This window comes from Thermobia domestica, chromosome 18, assembly GCF_964235325.1.
Source record: "Thermobia domestica chromosome 18, izTheDome1.hap1.1, whole genome shotgun sequence".
Classification (NCBI taxonomy): domain Eukaryota; kingdom Metazoa; phylum Arthropoda; class Insecta; order Zygentoma; family Lepismatidae; genus Thermobia; species Thermobia domestica.
Genome location: NC_137471.1, coordinates 148385308 through 148406703, shown reverse-complemented (window position 1 = coordinate 148406703; position 21396 = coordinate 148385308). Strand labels below are relative to the sequence as shown.

The window sequence follows — 21396 nt, the reverse complement described above, 5'->3', positions numbered from 1 at the left end:
AGAACTAAGATACAGTCTTCAATTTAAGTACAGTGAAGTCCCGGTATTCCGAACAAGTCCGGGAGGAAAATTTTTATTTATTTATTTATTGTGGCAAAAATACGCAATTTTAGGAAGTTAATAACAAAGAGGATGAAAATAGATGCACGTTTTCGTAAAAAAACAAAATAAACTTTCGTTAAACACAGTTTTTTTTTTCATTGATACTTGTATTTTTTAAATATTGTTCAAGCTTTGCACGGTTTTTTCTTCACTCAAATTGTAGCTTTGCCAACATTTAACTCTGTGGCCAATTTAGTCACAATTTAATCATTATCTAAACGCTTTACAGCGTCTAGCTTATCTTGTTTACGTTACTCGCCATAACAATCGACTCTCGCACTGTAATACGCAAATGCTCAAAAAGAGGAAACAATGTTCGCACTGAGACAACAGCTGACAAACTGCCGACTGCTGCAGAGTGAACAACACAAAGATAATACACCCATAATGGAAAGATTTGTAACTACGCTACGTGGGAAAATAAAGGCAACATATTTTCCCAACATTTATAACTTATCCAGTACAGTACATATAGTGTTCTCAGAAAACGTGTTTTGAAATATTATATGCTATATATTGCAACACAATAGATCCGATTACCCGCTTCAAACCACGATTTTATTGTTAATCCGGGTAATCTGAACAGGGTTCGGTCCCAATTAGTTCAGATTAGCAGGACCCCACTGTATCGTTAGAAAGAAGTCCACCTCTAAACGTTTGGTACATCTTTACACCTAGTATGACCATGATAAATAGATGTCTTAGTATTGAAGTATCTTACTCAATAGGGCATGCACTGTATCCAAGAAGTACAAAAAAATATGCTATGGCGTGAAAAACGCCAAAGCATTTGTTGCTTTACTTTTTTAATAATAATAATAATAATAATAATAATAATAATAATAATAATAATAATAATAATAATAATAATAATAATAATAATAATAATGAGAAATTGCCATTATGTGCTTCCGTCTAAAGCAGGCCTAAGTCTTTAATTCTCTGGTGGACAACACAGAAATAAATTTATGATCTTTCAACGTGTTCTCTAGACTATCAAAATTAACATCTTAAGGACGAAGAACCTTTAACGAGGGGAAAAAGTTCTAGTTGTATGTAAAACTTAGTGAAGCTTTTCCGCGTACTTTGAGTGGAGCTAAATATTTGGGTAGCCCAAGTTGTGACACATAAATCTGTCTACCCAAGAAAATACTAACAAATAATTTACTTTGTGTCTGTAAATCCGTTCGAGACACACACTCATTAAAACTACTGGAACTTACACTTGAAAAATACATCGACAGTATTGTTTCTTCATCTCAAGGAGTTCGGTAATTAGATTTATGCAAAATTTGTGTCACTGGAAGCCTAAAAGGAAGACAGTACGTATCTCAGTACTGCTTTTAAATTTTTGTACAAAATAAATTCTGATTGTAAAAATAAATAAATAAAATAGGAGTATATTTATTCACATTTTTTAAAAATTTTATTAACTATATTTTTTACAGTGAGTTCCATTATGACGATTCTTTACTTTCTCTTGTAGTAGCAAGCTTACGGAAAGAATTTACTACACTTACTATACCAAAAATAAACAATAGAAACATCAAATAAACGCCAATTACTTCAATGTGCTACAAACGAATGTGTTACATTAATGAGATTAACACTAAAACATTAAGAAGTTATTTTTAACATTTAAAAATAAGTAACCAATTCAACATAAATAGCTTAGATAAATTCAATACAATACAACATTACCAAACATCTACTCACCTCGTTCGGTGGTCCTCTGGATGATTTAATGCTTGAAGAATCTGATAATTTCCAGTGCATTTTTCTTCTTCATAAATACACTCTTTGGACTTTCTTGTCTACATTTCTAGTCCTTCGAAGAACTGAAAGATCTACATTGCACTTAGACTTATTGTATTTCCTTTGCATTAATATCTGCATTAATTAGTTCGTAGATGAACTGTGAAATAAATTCTACACTGCACTTTGTTAAACTATAGAAGACTAAACACTATCCCTGTGGTTATGTACGTGTGTGTGTGTCATTATCAATGATCAAGGAAAAAGGACTTGTAGCAAAGCTATACAACAAACATATTAATTATTGATAGACTAACATAACCACACGGATAGGGGTGCAGTCCTTGTCTACAGCTTTACAGTGGACAGTGTAGAATTTGTTTTACAGTTCCTCTATCAACTAAGTAATGTAGATAATAGTGCAAAGGAAATACAATATCTTTGACTAAGTACAATGTAGATTTTTCAGTTTATTCAAGGACTAGGAATGTAGACCAGAAAGCGCAAAAATAATATTTAACGGCTCTGACGAAGAAGAAAGAAGCCTTCAAAATTATCAGATTGTTCAAAAATTAAATGAACAAGAGGACCACAGTACAAGGTGACTAGAAGTTTTGTGTATCAATAAACCGAATAGCTTTCATCAGTATTCACAGTATTGCCAAGGTTAAGACCGATGATCGCTTTATTAGATTCAGCATAATTTTCGAAGTAACAAGTACAATCAGATGCTACTGGTAAGAAGACATGAATATCCGAAACTATCGATATATTACTGAAAGAATACGTCACATCTGGAAGCAAATTGAAGTTAGTAAAGTTTATTACGATGATAGCTCGTTTATACACTTGCGAAATACATAAAAAGTGATTAAATTAGGTATATTATACTGAACGTAAATTTCAGACGATTAAGTTTGAACACTTCTTTCGCATCTACCGTATTAAATGTAGTTAGGCACTTTCACTGTGATTAAATATAATAGTTATTTATTATTATTTCTCTCCGATTGTTAGTAACCGAACACTACCTAACAACTGATTCCATTTATCAAAAGGAAAAAGCAGATAAATCGTATAGTTACTATTTAATGTCTGTCAAATATTGAGATAAACTACTAACACAATAAAAAAGATGTAAGGCAAATCATCTTCACATTAGCTACAACCAGCACTAACTAAATCATTTACATTAGCACTAATAAATAGCATGTTATAGGCAGTTATAATTAGCCACAGGAGATAAATTTCAATTATCAAATATTGTTTCACTTTCAACTATTGCAGTGCTAATTTGATATGCCACACTGGTGCAATCATTCCCTCCCCCATTTATGATTTAAGCTTAGTTAGTTTGGCCACCATTAGCACATATAATATGCTTAAATCTAACACAGAAAATTCTATCTTTACATATTCTCGCATTTATTTACAACTATGTTTTCAAACGAAGGTTATGGTGAAATCAAATTTACAAGTATTCGAAGTGAAAATAAAATTGAACCTTGAAATAAATTGACAAACATATTTTCTATCTCTCACATTTACGAATTTGTAATACGTACTCTGATAACTGTTGTATACACTTATTATTTACCTGTTTCCTTTGCTTTAATATCAATACTATATTATACAAGTATATTATAAAACTTGTATATTATATACAAGTACTGGGTGTTCAATATACAATGCAACCCGGAGTTTGGGATAGTAGAACTTTTGAACCGGAAGCGGTACACAAATAATGGTTATACCAAAATGAAGCCTTGTTCATGCATATATTTTTAAACTAGGAAGCAACGGCTGAAGTACACTAGGAACCACACAGTGTTGCCAGATGTAACCGAAGGTGTAAATCATTTTTTTTTTTTTTTACAAGTCACGTAAATTGACTCATAACTCATACGTGTAGATGTTGTGTCGTTAATTTTCAGTTTGTATAGTTGGAGTAGCTTGGAGACTGTGGAATGGAAAAAAGAATTTTTCATTTCCACTGATAACTAATCGGATGAGGCCTCTGTAAGGGGGTTACTAAGGAAACCGTGGTTTTCATAAATTAACGTTCTGAATTGGCAACAGTGCTGATGTTTCAGTGCATCAAAATGTGTGTTAAGGATCTGTCTACATGATGCAATTCCTCAAAACAATTTTCAAAAAAACTTTGTAATTATCGTGATAAAACTTTTACGTACATGCACCCGGCAACACTGCTATTCATCACGAACTGAATTGTCAGTTCCACGGCACATTCTAGAAGTGCCCCCGTTTTGATTCAATGAATAGCAGTGTTGCCGGGTGCATGTAAGAAAGTTTTATCGCGATAATTTCAAAGTTTCTTTTCCATTGATTTTAGAAATAGCATAATGTAAACAGATCGCATTTTCGCCGATCCCAAGAGGTTCAGTCAGAACATGGCTGAAGTAGCATTCTTAATGACCACGTACCGATGACGTCACCTATTATTACTACTACTACTGCTGCTGCTGCTTTTGCTTTGGATCTGTATAGTACAAGGGCAAACTTATTTTAATGATAATTTTAAAAAATAATCGTTAAATCATTTTCTGAGTATTATTTTAACAAAAGAAGTGTTATAAAAAATTTTAAAAAAACTCTCCTTAGGCAGGAGGCAGGGTTTGAACCCACGCCAAAAAACGATTTTCCTTACTAGCATGTTTCGCTAGTCCAATCAGCCCCGACAGCAGCTAGCGTTTACTTTGTGCTATATGTACGGTGTATGTCATGACTCGTGATGTCGTATTTGTATCGGTCAATCAGATCAAAGGATATCGGAAGCTCTTGGGATCCGCGAAAATGCACTGAAACATCAGCACTGTTGCCAATTCAGAATGTTAATTTATGAAAACCACGTTTTCCCTAGTAACCCCTTACAGAGGCCTCATTCGATTAGTTATCGGTGGAAATTAAAAAATTCTTTTTTCCATTCCATAGTTTCCAAGCTACTCCAACTATACAAACTGAAAATTAACGACACAACATCTATATGTATGAGTTATGAGTCAATTTACGTGACTTGTAAAATCCTTCGGTTACATCTGGCAACACTGTGTGGTTCCTAGTGTACTTCAATCGTTGCTTCCTAGTTTATAAATATATGCATGAACAATGTTTTATTTTGGTATAACCAATATTTGTGTACCGCTTCCGGTTCAAAAGTTCTACTATCCCAAACTCCAGGTTGCATTGTATATTGGACACCCTGTATAATACTATATAATACAAGATACTTGTATCTTAACAGTAAGTCTTAGTACAACTTGCGGGGTATGTTTAGTACAAGGGGTCCAGAAGCACGTAAAATACGCAAAATTTACAGGAGAAATGAGTGATGCAAGTACTTAGACGTAACATAATGTAACCAAATCTAACTTAACCTAACATAAACTAACGTAAGCTAACCTCAACTAACCTAAACTAACGTAATATTAGTAGAAATAAGCGAAATTCTATAATTTTCTGGAAAATTATGCGGGACTCCTACACTAATATAACATAAACTAAACTAAGCTAACGTAACCTAAACTAGCCTAACCTAACTTAAACTAACCAACCCTACCCTAAACTAACCGAATGTGAACAGAAATTACCAAAATTGTAACATTTCTTAGAGAAAAGAGCTGGACCCCTTCTGCTAAACATAGGCCCAACTTGCTTTTTTTTTTAGTAACATTTCCCTGCGTGTAAGCCTTTATCAACCTGCACATTAAAACTTACATTTAAGTGAGTTTTACGACATTTTTTCATTTTTTTGCATGTGATTTCCCTAAGGACGCATTCTGACTTATACATTCTGACAAAGATTAGGGAGCCGCCGCTTTCTGCCTGTCACATTTTGGATGTATAAACGAGCGTTTACTTCGAGAATATCCGTGCTCGAGAGTGAAACTATACTTAGGAAGACGTCCAGTTTGAAGACATTTTCTTCCTGGAAGCTGAGTTCGCCTTCGTAAGACAGCTGTGGGTTGTACAGGAATGGTGGTTGCTCTGCGTCCTGCCGATACTTTTAACAATCCCAATCCCTTTTTGCCATACGAGTGGAGAGCTGACAAAAGTGAGGATTCAGTTATAAGACGTCTATGAGCCCGATGTAAAGCTTTAATAGCAGAATGAAATTCTCCGGGATTATTATCGTATTTCATCAGTATATCCTCAAAAATTTCCTGAAGTTCTCTTGTGGCTTTCTCTTTCAGTTGCGCTGTGTGTTCAATCATTGGTAATTCACCAGAGATTGAGGCACGTTCTGAAACGTGTTCTTCACCATTCTTCTCTGAACTGGCTATATTGCCACTTGCCGCAGATGATGCTAGAATGGCTTGTCCTTTACGTGGGCTATTATACGTAAGAGACCCAAACCAATCAGGAGGCAAATCCATTTTTCCGGTTGCTACCCAATATAATTCCTCCTTGGTCTTCGAATCCTGGGGAAGTATATTAATTGAGGTTACGTTAGCTTTTATGGAAACTGCATGTTGGTGTTTGCATGGTGCACCAGATCTTCCCATCATGCAATCACACCTTCCCAAGTCCATATCAACTAGGTACGTTGTCGCCTCATCGGAAGCAGATGCTACACTATATAATGATCCACTTACGTAATGCACTGCTAGCTTCTCGATCTTCTCTGGATTTGGTTTGTAGCGTGACTGCAGCACCTCATCCCATCTACCATTAGCAACATTAATGATTTTTCGTTCATAATACGATGGCATATCTCTACCAAGAAATCTAGTAATTGAGGGATGCTAAAAGCTCTGTGCCTCATTAAAATTCTGTCCTTCGAAACTCTAAATGCTGCTTCAGTAATGTTATTTGTATTGTTTCCATGAGTTATCATACTTTTGCGGCTATACAAGCTCCAAGCATCACGTCTTTCACTAAGGGTTTTGATGTACGAGGCGTATTGTGGATATTTTAATGAATTATCGCTACAGAGCTTCTCCAAACCATCCTCAAATTCTTTTTTGCTTGAAGCGTATACCAATTTAGAAAAGCTCCTGTAAAGGTTTTGTCTGTCTCTTTTGTCAATAGAGTTCGTGGCTTAATATAACCAACGCCACACAGCTTGAAGGACATGAAAAATGCAAAGCATTAACAATGTTTCCGGAAAGCACACAGATAAACTATTCCGCAGTGCAATGCAGTCATCAGTGATAAATATTTTTGGCCCGGGAAGAGCACGACCACCAAAAGAATACTGTGTAAGTAGCTTTTGATATTCACTCAAAGCCTTAGTCAAAATATCCTCTTTCTCAGAACTTGTAACAACTACTCCTATCGGTAATCCCCCAACAATGGTGTCAACCATTAAAAGAAAAATCCTACAGTTGAACCTATCAGCATTACCTGAACTATCAACAAATGCTATGTCCGCACTACTTTTCAGACGGTGCACACGCTCCATTAATGGTGTACACAGAACAACGATAAAATTATTGTCTACTTCGCAGAAACTTATCCTAGGATTTTCACATCTTAGATCTGCCACTTTTTTTTAATACTTTCCATTATTTTGTTCGGCGTGTACTCCCCATATTCATTTTTAAACACCTTATAATATAATCTATAGACCCATTGTAAGTCTGGACAAATGGAACGATCCGCAGAGACATCAGCATAGTCTTCGTGTTCCTCCATTAGTGTTCTCTTGTGGATTTCCATTGCTTGAGATGGGCTGTTACCTGCCTTGAAAAGCTCCAAAAAAAGTTCTTCTTGTTTCTGTAGACGGGTCCCGAAATTTCAAAGCTTCAGATCCCGTGGTACGATGGTTGTGGTCACCAATTATTCTAACGATTGTTGGATACTTGGGCATGTATATGTTCTTAGACCTGAAATAATCATAACAAAAACAATTAAATAACTCATTGTATTAAAAAGAAAAGCGAGAAAAGCTATCAAATTTAGCGAGAAACACGACTAATTCTCTTACAATTATCTGACAGAAAGTATCTAACTGTTTCATTTATATCAGCGTCTCCAAAACTTTTTAATGTCGTTGACACCCTGAAACAACTAATAATTAACTGCAGCCCCCAAGAAATAAAAGATTATTTAAGAAATTACATATAATGAAAATCAAGTAAAATAACGATTTTATAACACTAATGTCCAATTGCACCAATCGAGGATTAAAACCACATAAGGCACTCCGTTATTTTCATCTTTGCATAAGAGTTGAGCTGAGTTGATTTTGAGCAGCGAATCTATAGGAGACGGAACTTACTGATTAACGTAGAATCCGAACCACATGAGCTCTCGCCGGGAATCGAACCTGGGTGTCTCACGCCAAAGGCGCGCGCGCTAACAGTAGCCACGAAGGAGCTTTCATCTTTGGATAAGAATCTTACATCGTTGCACCAAGAGTTTGTGAAAAAGGATTAACTTCTCCATGCTGGTGGACAAACTTTTTCTTTTTTTTTTTAAAGCCATATCAACTACTGAAAATGAAATTGCATTTCTGCTTTTTCAGAATATTAAGGGTGCTCAGTGCACTATAACGGGATTCAGATATTGAAGGAAATATCTGCAGGAAATCTGTGAATGTACCATTTGGGGTTATTATTTGTCGTTTTATATGCACCGTGAATAGCATGCACGAAGCACTACCAAAGTCCAACAGCTTCGGAACTGAAAGTGAATCATCTAAGTACTTCTTTAGATCGTTCAAAAACTTCAGGTTTACATTCACCTTCAGTTCCATTGATACTTGCAGCATCTTTTTCGTATTTAAACCAATGTCTTTCAAGTTTCCAAAAATGCCATCAGATGATCCTCAGCAGTAGCATGACCTAAAAATGCGGACATAAGATATCTTGTTTCTCCCAAACTCTAGAACTATATCCATTTGACCCTTCTGAGCGACAGGACTGAAACTTTTATCAAAAGAAACACAGATGATAGGACACTCTTTAACCACGTTTGTCAATTCTTTTTGAAAGTGTGGGCACAGTCAATGTGCATCTTGAACTGCTTCGCAATTTCGCCGAGAAACATCACTTTAAAAAGATCACTACAAATGCCAAACTTCTAGCAAAAGAAGGGTTATAACTTGATTAATAGCCCACAATATTTCTGCAGTAATAACTTCATGTTTGATGATAAAATTGTTGAGTATCTCTAGGCATAACACAAATACTGAATGTTGTGATTCTGTTATCAATAACACAAGTATATTCGTTATTAACAACTCAAGTTCGCACTTCACGAAGTGCAGTTTTCACCGAAACAGAGTTGTAGTTGATGGAGCAGCATTCACAGGAACAGGGTCTGTAGTTGCTGCCTTAGCAGGTACCATGTGAAACAGTTTTTTGCTCAAACTTGAAGAATTTACTCTTTTAATATGCATTTTGCTTTCGGCATGAGATCGAACTGAAAAAATCCCATATTGCTAATATAAAAATTTGTCATCCACAAAGAGCAATACCCATACTTATTTTCTAACCTCTGAAGCAAATTCCAATTTGAATTTATTGTTCTGTCCAACCACTCATCTCTGAAAGAAGTCTTTCCTCTTATTTCACTCATTGTCTCTGAACAGATAAGTGCAACACTAATGTAAGTAAGTAAATGCATAACAATGGATGCAGTATATTGTATACCGTACATAATATATTCAGGTCTGCAAACTAGCTGTAGGGTAAAATTTACTGACTAAAAATCAGGAAATGCTGACTAAATACATGACAGTACTGACATCAATCCTCATTTATCCCTTTGGGGATCTTATGGTACAGTTTGTACCATACGCGTTTTTCATGGTACATTGCGTTATTTGAGCTTTTTCGTCTGGTTTTTCTTTCTTTCTTTTTCTTTTTTTTTGTTTTTCAAGTCCAAAGGCATTGTAGAAGACATTACGTATGGTTTCAGACCTTCCTGCGTCCAGACATAGGATGTGATGACGTCATAAATCAAATTTATTTTCTCATTTACTAAGCCTATGTTCAATATTTTTTGGCGGGCTTATTTTTCCACGTAGAAGATTGAAATTTTGCACAAACATTCAGTCCACCGAGTAGTATTTACCAGACTTTTTTTTCAGATTTGAGAGTTGAAACAGGGGGGGGGGACCAAAGGGGCAAAGGGGTGAAAAAGGGATATTTTTACCCCCAAAATCCCGTTTTTCAGGATTTTCCCGCCTCACGTACATGATGGGGACACGTGAGTCATACCGTCTGAAAGGCAGTTCCATTCTGAAGAGAATGACGGTCGAATCATTATCCTAAAGTAATTAGGGACGTCTCAGGGATTTTTTAAAAAATATACTTCTGTATAGGGTAACATGGGGTATTTTCTGAATTTTTTTTCTGGTGGGCTTATTTTTGCACCTAGAGGATTGAAATTGTGCACAAACATTCAGTCCACCGAGTAGTATTTAACACATTTTTTTCAGATTTCTGCGCAGGAGGGGGGGTCCAGAAAGGCTAAAAGTTGAAAAAGGGAAATTTAGACCCAAAAAATCCCTTTTTTTGGAATTTCCCGCCTTAGATACATGATGGAGACACGTGAGTTATACCGCCTTAAAAGCAGTTCTATTCAGAAGAGAATATGGGCGACACATGACCCTAGGGTAATTAGGGATGTCTCAGGAATATTTTTCAATGAGATCAAAGTGTTTTGTGGAATTTGGGGCATTGTGGGAATTCTTGATAAAATTTCTCCCGCCCTTACTATTCAAGATAGAAACTTGAAATTTGGCACACACATTCAGTATACCAAGTACTATTTATCAGTATTTTTTAGATGGCTACGTTCACAGAGGGGGGTCCAGGAAGGGAGGAAAGTTCGAGAAAAAAAATTTTCCCTCCGAAATTTTCACTTTGACATTTTCTTTCCCGCTTCTGGTATATGGTATGAGCATGCAAGTGGTACCATTTGAAAGTCGGCTCTATTCTGAAGAGAATGAGATATGAACCATGATCCTAGGATAAATAGCGACGATGCAGTAGCTGCTTGACAAAGTCTAAAAAATAGCCCAAAAAGCCGGGTTCCGGAAAAGATCCGCAAAGGGTTAAAATATGAAGCAGGCTAGGCTACAATAACAAATCAAATAATTAACTGTTTTTAAAATTGGCCGCCACCTTCTCCTCACTAAGCAGCTGTGAAAATTGAAATTCGATCTTGAAACGACAAAGAAACGCGATAAATAGGTAATGTTGTGCAATCATCTGGGGGGGGAGGGGCAGAGAAAATCACAGCTGCTTAGGCCAATCCCCTTGCCTCCTTCTTAATATACAATATAAAAACAAAGAAGTACGTACACAAAAATTTGTGCTGCATTGTGTACGACAAAAAAAAAAAAGTCAACAAACACTTCGTAGACTTAACAAAATATTTCTTCAAAAATCAATACGTAATGCGCCTTGCAACAAGAGACACTTGACCTGAAACTCAATATCACTACTCTCATGATCTCTTGACCGACAACCCCACCTCATAACTTTCATGTCCAGTAGACAACCTGATCGGAGGTCTGATACAGTAAGCCTAGAGCATTATTTGTATTATATAAATGTATTATTAATTTATATTACAACTTGCATAAATAATTGTATATTATTCTATTCTAGTTATGATACAAGACTGTTATTACCCTGAACTTTTGGAATTCAAAAATCCAGGGTAGATTAAAAAGAAGGATAATATTTGTATATTTCATAATTTTTCCAGTATGTGGATCAAAATTCCAGTATCAAAATTAAATTCCAGTATAGTTAAAATATTTCCACTATCAGTATACACCATGAAATTAGCAAATGAAAGTGAATCACTGCGGTCGCACGAGAAATTTCTTAGTTTCATTTGTACAATAGAATATGAATGTTCATATTGTATTCTAAGTAGGATTATAGGAATATGGCTTTAAATATATATGCAAATTTAATAAAACCCAATATTGCCAAATAAAACACAATTTTGCCCAATAAAACCCAATTTTACCCAATAAAACCCACTGGGCTGGGGTTTAAAAAAATGGGTTTTTCACAACCCTTCTTTTACCAAATGTGAGAAGAGAGCAGTCACCAAATACCTCTTCTCAAAGAATATGGGAACGAAGAAAATTTGTGATGAATTGATATAAACAATGGCCAATGATTGTCTTTCATATAGCACAATGAAATCTTGATAGCAGGGTTTGGAGGAGCACTGAAGATAAGGAGAGATGTGGAAGACCAAAAAATAGTGGTCACCGTGGAAACTGTGGATCGTGTGCACGACACGAATCTTGCAGACAGGCGACCTAGTCTTTCACATATTGCAGAGACCCTTGGTATCAGTGTGGAACATGTGAATTACATCGTGCATGAAAAACTTTGTTTAAAAAAGTGTCGCAAAGTGGGTACCCAAACTCTTCACAGATCAGAAGCGGACTCACGGGACTGTGCAGAGTGTTTTGCGCCTTCTTTTAGTGAGTGCTTCCAGCTTTATTAAACAAATTATTACTGCTGATGCAACGCAAATATATGTGTCTGAATGCGAGATCGAAACTCAGTCTATGCAGTGGTGCCATAGTGGGTCTCCCAGGCCGAAAAAATGCCGTAGAGAAAGCGAAGGATGTCGATTTTGGGAATTGTTAGGGGGTAATATTGAGCGAATAGCTGGAAAATTACACACCGCATTGAAGGAAAACTGTCCAAATGCACAGTCTTCTTGCCAGACAATGCTCCTTGCCACAAAGCAAGCCATCGCAATGCACAATCTGTGTAAAATGAAGTTCGATATCATTGACCATCCCCTATTCTCCAGATATGGCCCCTGAGACTATTATATTTTCCGAAAACTTAACATGGACCTAAAAGAAACTGAATTTAGACAATGACGTCATAGCAGCTGCAGAGTTGTGGTTTGTACCGCACGACAAAATGTTTTATCATCATGGGATAGAATTGCTGCAGGATCGTTCTATTAAGAGTGTCAACTTACAATTCAACTATGTTGGATAAAATGCTATCACTGTGCACCTAGCGTCATGTTTTCACTCTGAGGCCAGAAACTCAAGTAACCCGCTTCGTAAATGGATATTCAATAAACTACGATCATACCAGGTAGGTCAATAAGTATAAATTCAACGATCACCTAATGTGACAGCTGGTGCTGTTTTTGAGATGTCAATTTCCGCATGTCTGGAGTAAACTGGATAATTTCAGACTCAGATCTGGCTGCATGTTAAGTGTTCCTGTATTTATTCTGCTTAAGAACGAGGTGAGAAAACATTCTATCAAACAGATATGTAGTGGCAAATGGAAACAGAAATCGTACAGCCCTTTTGGAAACTTTAGGATAAACAGCCTTAGTTTGGAACCAAACTCCAGCAACGATAATAAAGTAAACAGCATTTTGAACGTCGAATTACAAGGTAGCTCGAAAAATCGGAAAATACAGGTGTAGGTGAGACGCCAATCATCTCATTAAGATATCATAAATTAAATATCACATAATCTATAAAAATATAAGTTATTGACATACCAACATCTCTTGCCAACTTTCTTTATCGTTACTCTGATGTGGGATGGGCATCCTGTGTGCTTCGCTGAAGCTTTACTTTTATCTCTGGGATGCGTGTTGTGATGACAGCGATAATCTGCCTATAATGAAAAAAAAAATTGAAATCGATGTGATAAATCCATTCTGAAGTTGTTATTAATTACTATAACAATAAATAAAATCTACTAAAACTACTTGAAGTTCAGAGATTGTAGTGCATAATTTAGTTACTGCAGTAGGAAACCATATGTATGTCACACAATGTATACTACAATAAATTAAGTTAAGCTTCTGCTTCGCTCCCAGACCCTTCGACCTATTATTACAATTTCAATTAGGGCCTACCGAAACCATGAGATATGTATTTAAAAAATCCTATTTAAATAGCATGAAGATCAGGATGGATTGACTTAAATCAGTCTGATTTAAATCACTTGATTTTTAAAATAAAAATCGTTGATTTAAATCAAATTCCGAAATAATTTAAAGTGAAAATAAGTAAAGTCCCGTTTCTGTTCTGTTATTTCGATTATGGAAGATGACAATCATAATACAATGAGACTCAAATGTACAGTATGTACAGCATTGTATGAAAACAAGTGTCATGCAGAGGATGATTAGGGAAAATCCCGTTTTGAACGGGTAACAGGGCAAACCTGTTTTCTTCTCTTCGTAACATATAGTTTATATTGTAAATCGTTAACTATTCCAACGGGGAAATCACTATCGACATTTAAGACGAAGATTCTTTTTGTGTGCGCGTCTATATATTTGTTCCCAGATAATAGGGCGTATTTAGAAGTGTCCTATCCCCACTCGATTTTTTTTATTTTATAACTTTGGGCAAAATTTATGTATTTCGTTAAAAATACCGCAAGCTAGTTACAAATTCCTTAAAAATATGCCCCTGCCAAATATCAGTAACTTTTGTTAAAAAAAAATGTGTCACTTTGATAAGCGTTGCTGTACTTTTTCCTTAACGCTTAACCTTTTAAATTACATCACCTATTTTTAAGTGATAGGCTAAAATCTCCATTATTCGATTAAAAAAGTACCAATAAAGCTTTTTACTTTGTTTTCTCGAAGACATTGTAGAGCATGTTACATATGCTTTCACGCCTCTCTGCGTCAAGACATAGGATGTGATGACATGATACATTTAAAAAAGATATTTTCTGTTGTGCCTATATTTATTATTTTTTGGCAGGCCTACATTTTGCATTCAGAAGACAAATTCTGCATACTCGTTCAGTTCACCCTTAGCATTTTTAGATGATTTCAGATCTCTGCGTGAAAACAGGGTGGTCTAGAGGGGAAAAAATGTAAAAAAAAATGGATTTTTTAAAATAAAAAATAGCTTTTTTCGCGATTTTCCCGCCTAAGATGGAGACATATGAATGGTACCATCTGAAAGGCTGTTCTATTCTGAAAAGAATGATGTACAAACCTTGATCTTAGGATAAATAGGGATGTCTCAGGAAACTGTTACCTGAGATCCTGTTTTATACGCGAATCTGGGGATATTAATTTTCGCGGGCTTACTTTTGCGTCTAGAAGTTTGAAATTTTGGACACTTATTCACTTCACCCCTTAGTATTTTTCAATTTGTTTCAATTTTTACCTTTAAATAGAGGCGGTACAGAGGGATAAAAAGTAAAAATGGGATATTTCTTAACTGAAAATCCTTTTTCTCGTGATTTTCCAGCCCCAGATAGCCTACACAATGGAGACATTTGAATGGTACCGTTTGAAACTTTGTTTTATTCCGAAGAGAATAATGTACAAATCATGATTCTAGGATAAATAAGAATGAGTAAATTTTTATATTACATCCGGGTCATTTGGGGTATTGTGGGGATGTTCTTAGCTCATTGTTAAATATTTTTCCCGCCCTTACTATTCAAGATAGAAGCTCGAAATTTAGTACACTCTTAGTATTTCCCAGTTGATTTTGAGATCTGTGCGTTAACATAGGGGAGTCCAGAGGAGATCAAAATAAAAAAAAATCAGAAAAAATCTCGACCTCTCAAAATTTTCCGCTTCAGGGACATGATAGGGAAAATGTGAATGTTATCGTTTTAAAGGCTGTTCTATTCTGAAGAGAAGGTGGTATGAACCATGATCCTAGGATAAATAGGAATGATGCTTGACGGAAAATCTATAATTTACACCCCCCCCCCCAAAAAAGGCCATAATTTAAAATTGTTAAAAAACATTGTTTGGGATTGATATAGGTTAACGATTGGGGATTAATTCAAAATTCAATCCCAATACTTTCACTTAAATGGCATAATTAACATTTAATACTAATTCCTAATGCTTTTGCTTCAGTTCGCGACTTATATTATACGAGGAGAAAGATTTGATTTAAATTTTAAAAAAATCATCAAAAATGTTTTTAAAAAAATCATGATTTTTTTCCCACCTTGATGAAGATTAAACTTCCTTTAGGCACCTACAGAACTAAAAATATTCGCTTTTAGCAATTTTTCTATGGATTAGTTCCAGGAAACTACAAAATTGCCAAATAGGGTCAACATTTCTAATAAACTGACGTATTACGGTTTGATAAAGTACAACTTTGTTGAAATAGCAACACTGTTAGTCTAGTAGTATTGAATAGCATGTCAAAAATAGGTTCCTCCTGCCGATATTTTAATGACGCAAAATTTCAACGTTTTATATTTATTAGTTAGAAGTTACAAAGGCGTATCAAGATAAATGGTCCACCTGTATACCGCCCAACTCAATGCTGAAAGGGAACGTTCCCGATTCCTGAGTATTTACATAGGAGTGCCGAATCAAATTGGTAAAGCTTACATCCAGTTGTTTCATACTAGGAAATCAGATTATGATTATTGTAATTTAGTAGGCACACCAACCGAAATAAGAACTTTCCATGGATACTGTGCTGTAAGTGCGTTACTTTTTGAAGGACACCCCCTCCCGGTGAAACTGGAAGTGGGGGATAATCTTTTTTGCCTTTTTTCGTCATAAGGTAGTAATATGAGCTAAAATAAAAAAGATTAAATAATTAATATTAGAATTTTTATCAGGCATAACTGGGTTAATACAGTTTCCATACATTTTGCTAAACTTTTCCGACGGTGGAAATTAATATCTAATAGAGTGCTCTTTTGTATGCAATCACTCAAATTAACAATAAATTTACTGTTTTTGGCCTACCTATGCTGCGTCTTTACCATTTCAGGATTGTAAGCATGCAACCATACAAGGTGCATAATTTACTTCATGAATGTAGTGTGCATCCGTAAAATGGGATAGAGAATTTTTAACCGTTCAGAAACACTTGCTAATGTTGAAAGACTATTTTGTGAAAAAAAAAAAGATAAACGTAAGTATGCAGTCATAGAATAAGACAGTAGGGAACATGCCGTGAATACTTGTTTGCAGGGTTTAACCACAAACCAAAAAACGAAACATGTTTGTAAAATCTTGATGAATACACACTTGTGGGTTATCACGATTCACTCCCGTATATTATTAGTATTATATTCAGATCTAAATTCCCCATTCATTACTCAGAGATTATATTACAAAAGCATCTTTTTCTTTATAAGTTTATGAATGTTTCTTTTGTGATTTTTTAAGTTGTATATTGCATTATTGTTATGCAAGTGCAAAGAAAAACTAATTAGTTCGGTACTCGGGGACCCTGGTTCGATCCCAGCTCACGCCGTGTGGACTTTGCGGTGGACAAACACCATGCTCGTGGGTTTTCTCGGGGTTCTCCCATCTCATCCCACTTTCTTCATTTTACTCATCACCATCTCCTTTAGCCTAACCGGCATAAACGTGGGACGTAAAACTTGAAGATTTCATTTCATTTCAAAATACATCGAAATGCCGTACTTTTTTGGGAGGAGGGGGTCATACAAACCCCACAAGAGGCATTTATTAAAATCAGAAGTATCTTTGGTATAAATGGGTCAGAGCCAAAGTGGACTCAAAAAATTCTTATCTTTATTCATTTTTCTTACTTATATGTAAATTAAGTCGTCGTATTTCTTTAACTTGTATTAATAAAAGTCGTAGCGAACTAACTTGCACTGAAATAGTTCTGTATTCTGCACTATTTTGAAATTGTACATATAATTCTGTATAATGGTTTCACTTGTGTAACTGTTTATCTTTAATCCTTCTGAAATTACTCTTGATAGTTATATCAACAAGCAGAGTTGGCAAAAACCATGGTTTTTATTGAAAAAACAAAAAAAGTTTTTTTGTTTAAATCTGTTCTTTTTCGTTTAAACCTGGTTTTTTTGGTCGGCAGACGTATCGCATTTGTGGCCAATTAGTCCCGGTTTCGAGTTAAAATGGAAGACAATTTCTCTCGGATGTAAGCCGAGAAGCAGTTTGGATTCCGCTCTTACCTTATGTGACCGCTTCCTGCATAACCTGATTGTTGCATAATAACACCAAGTTGAAATAAACTTATTTCTGTTCATAAGTGATACAAATACATAAAGCAAAATATTTAAACAAACAAAAAAGTTTAAACCCCCAAAAAAACGGGTTTTAAGTGCATTGCACGTATAGGCCTAGTCGTTTTTCAGTCAATCAAAATTTACTATATTAATGTCTTTAGTAACGCACAAATGCGTAATTCAATACGTTTAAAGCATTACTCGAGCAGACGGCTCTACCAAATTTTCACACATGTATCGCATTTTCCGACTTCTTCTAGCAGAGCATGCACTGAATGAAGAGCTAATGCTTAAACCACGAACCAACTTGTGCTAGGTGGCCACTAAAAGCACGTACGCCATAAACCGAGTCAGACCCCGAGCGGAGCGAGGGGGTGCGTCCATAGGCAGCAGGCGCGTCAGCGACGGGGACATACACATAAAAAAAGATAGTGGAGAAATACATAAAATATCCGCAATATTTTTAAATTTTAAAAACACTTAAATAATTGTAATAACTCTTACTTTCAAAATGGCTTCACTAGTTTTCCGGGTACAAATGGTCCGCTGCGAGGAGAAATTCGTTTGGGAGTATGTTTAGTACAAGGGATCCAGAAGCACGTAAAAAACTCAAAATTTACAGAAGAAATGAATGATGCAAGTACTTAGACGTAACATAACTTAACCAAATCTAAGCTAACCTGAACTAACATAAACTTCCCTAATATTATATAAATAAGCGAAATTCTATCATTTTTTTGGAAAATTATGCGAGACACCTACACTAATTTAACATACACTAACATAATCTACTTTAAACTAACCGAATGTGAACAGAAATTACCAAAATTGTAACGTTTTTTAGAGAAAAGAGGCCCCTTTTGCTAAACATAGGACTTCGTTTGTTTTGAATTTTTACTTACTTTTCGACACTTCGCGTAGTACATTTTACGTTTCAACATACCATGACGCTGCCAAAACTTCATGATATGACGCTCTTTATGACATAGTCCTTTGTAATAAAATCGTATGTTTGCATTATATCCATCACAAATGTCCATTGCTAACATGAACACAACATTTCCGCTATTTATTTCCACCTTCTTCGCATTCTTGTATTCTTCCGCCTTCCGGTTCAGTAAATACCGGCAGTTACACTTACAATACGTTCACTCCCACTCAAAACGTATTTCAATATGATATCTAATGATAGAAATTGCTTATGTTCACACTCTACTTCTTTCACGAAAAGTGTTTGACATCGTATTTAACTTATAAATCTTATTTTTGGTAGAGTCTGCTCGAGTGAACCCCGTTTAAAATACAAATTTTCATTTTTTGTGGGGGGGGGTGTATTCCTTTTTACAGATTTACTTTAAGAGGCTTCGGTGTACGTACATAATAAGAACATGGAGCAGGCGCGTCAGAGAAGATCGGTGAACACATAGAGGTTGGCGCAAGACATTGTATATGGCTTAAAAGCTCTTACTTTAAGTATTGAATTATGCATTTGTGCGTTACTAAAGACATTACAGATTGGTGTTGCAAAGTAACATAACACATTACCAGCGTAAATTTCTTAATTTCATGAATCGCTCAACTCTCGGACATTTCTATAGCAGCGCGTGATGAGTTAGTACATTGACTTCGGATACATCACTTCGTATCCTGTGCTTACTAGCTACCTTATGGGTGAATCCGTGCTTAAGATCGACTTTAATGTTTTTTACGTAGACACGTGTCTCATATGTAAGAACACAACCATTTAGATTTACACAGTAGTCTATTAAAATATTATTACGAATTTGTTTTGTAAAGTGTACAAACATGTACAGCAAATCTGCACCATTATTGCGCTGAAAATTGCACTACGATACTTAGTTAAATTTTTCCATTGCAATGTTTATACACTGGACAGTATTTGCAATGTGACGCCTGTTGAACTTGGAAAGTACTCCTGTTTTAAATGTATTCTTTTATAAGATATTGTCTGAAATGTATATAGCATTAGCTTATATACGCAACTAAATTATGGAATAGAATTACAAGGGTTATAATTAATCAAATCATGGAGTTCACTTACCTTATATATTGTTTGTCTTCCATCATTGTTAATTCCTCGTTCAACTCGATAAGTAAGTCGATTTAATGTTTCAAATTCCTTAAACCACGAGTTCCATTCATTCCTTTCTCTTATACAAAGTCTAATTACATTATTTTCTAATTTCACGTAATTAATATTTGTAGGTAGAATATACATTATTCTTCCTGCTTTATGCCCTCTACAGCTCCACTAGTTACTTCGAATCCAGGTGAACGATTCGATTTGTGTCACTACTCCGTTTCTGTCACAGAATGGAATTATAACGTATGAACAATTCAACCAATCAGAACTGCGAAATTTCTCCGGTTGTGGATTCTCGGGCTTGAAAAAAAAATATGCGTACGGCTGTAGTAATTATTACAGAAAAACTAAGGGAACTAATATAAAATACTTTAGATTTCCTCAAAAAGAGGGGTAATGTCTCCAGAAATGGATTTTAGCTTGCAGGCCACAGGACAAAATAAACCTAAAATATGGTAAGTTTTACATAAAAGTAATAAATAAACGCAATGTTAAATGAAATTATAAAAAAGCGATTACATTATGTAGTTTCTTTTTAGTATTAATAGTATGTAATAGTAGTTGAGTTGAGTTGAGTTTTGAGTTTAACGTCCCGTTCAGCAGCGAGGCTATATGAGACGTGGACCTACTGATTAACGTGGAATCCGAACCAAAAGGGCTCCCGCCGGGAATCGAACCCGGGTCTTCCCGGGCAAAAGGCGCGTACTATGTAATAGTAGTATATAGGGCTACAGTAGCTTGTGTTGATTCTGCATACAAAAATCCAATAGTACGATTTAAAAAGACGAACTTTGAGGCAAGACCCGGATTCGAAATCATGAGGGAGGGGAACCGACAGAGGTGATCATTTCTATCATCATTTCGTTCTACATAAGATATTGAGACAAAATTTTCCCCACAGAGGCGGGCATGTAACTCGAGAAGGGAGGCACGATGATCTAGGAGGCTTACCTCCCTCGAGTTACGCAAATGGAGAGCATTGAACGCGTTAAAGTAGTTCAGGTCCCATTTCATTCTGGAGGTCTGCATTCCCTGTAGCCTCGGTGCTAAAACGGGATGTTGCACTTCAAATTAACTCACGAATGGAAGGTTCGTAATAACGATTAACGGTTACAAAGATATATATCAATGTATTAGATCAAGAGAATAAAGTATCCACCTACCATGTCAGGGCGACATTGTCGGGACATTTTTACACTCAGATTTTGAAATTTTTGTTCATTTTAATCATAACTTTGGATAATTATATATACATATTTAGGGGCCCCCTCCAGAATTACAAAATTAAAAATGACTGTAGCAAATTTTAAAATATGGTAGATTCTCAACCAATTAAGGAAGCACGGTGGCTCAGTGGCAGAAGGCTCACCTCTGGTGCAAGGGATACTGGTCCACTTCTCGGTCAAGTGAGTTTCTGGTGGACAACATCGTGTCCGTGAGTATCGCGGGGTACTCCCGCATTCTCATTCCACCAAATTTCAGATAATC

At 35.7% G+C, this 21396-nt stretch overlaps 1 protein-coding gene across 1 annotated transcript; it reads right to left on the bottom strand.

Moving 5' to 3' along the window:
* Positions 1–1506: 1506 nt before the first annotated feature.
* On the bottom strand, positions 1507–20159 carry LOC145676141 (uncharacterized). The gene is made up of 3 exons (XM_081747049.1): positions 19867–20159; positions 13339–13457; positions 1507–7703 (listed from the first exon to the last, which is right to left on the bottom strand). The coding sequence occupies exon 3, from the start codon at positions 6585–6587 to the stop codon at positions 5679–5681; it is 909 nt and encodes a 302-aa protein (XP_081603175.1). The 5' UTR covers positions 6588–7703; positions 13339–13457; positions 19867–20159; the 3' UTR covers positions 1507–5678.
* Between the last annotated feature and the right edge of the window lie 1237 nt (positions 20160–21396).

Excerpts from the sequence above, each read along its gene's own strand:
- LOC145676141 (XM_081747049.1), bottom strand. The coding sequence starts at position 6,587 with ATGCCATCGTATTATGAACGAAAAATCATTAATGTTGCTAATGGTAGA.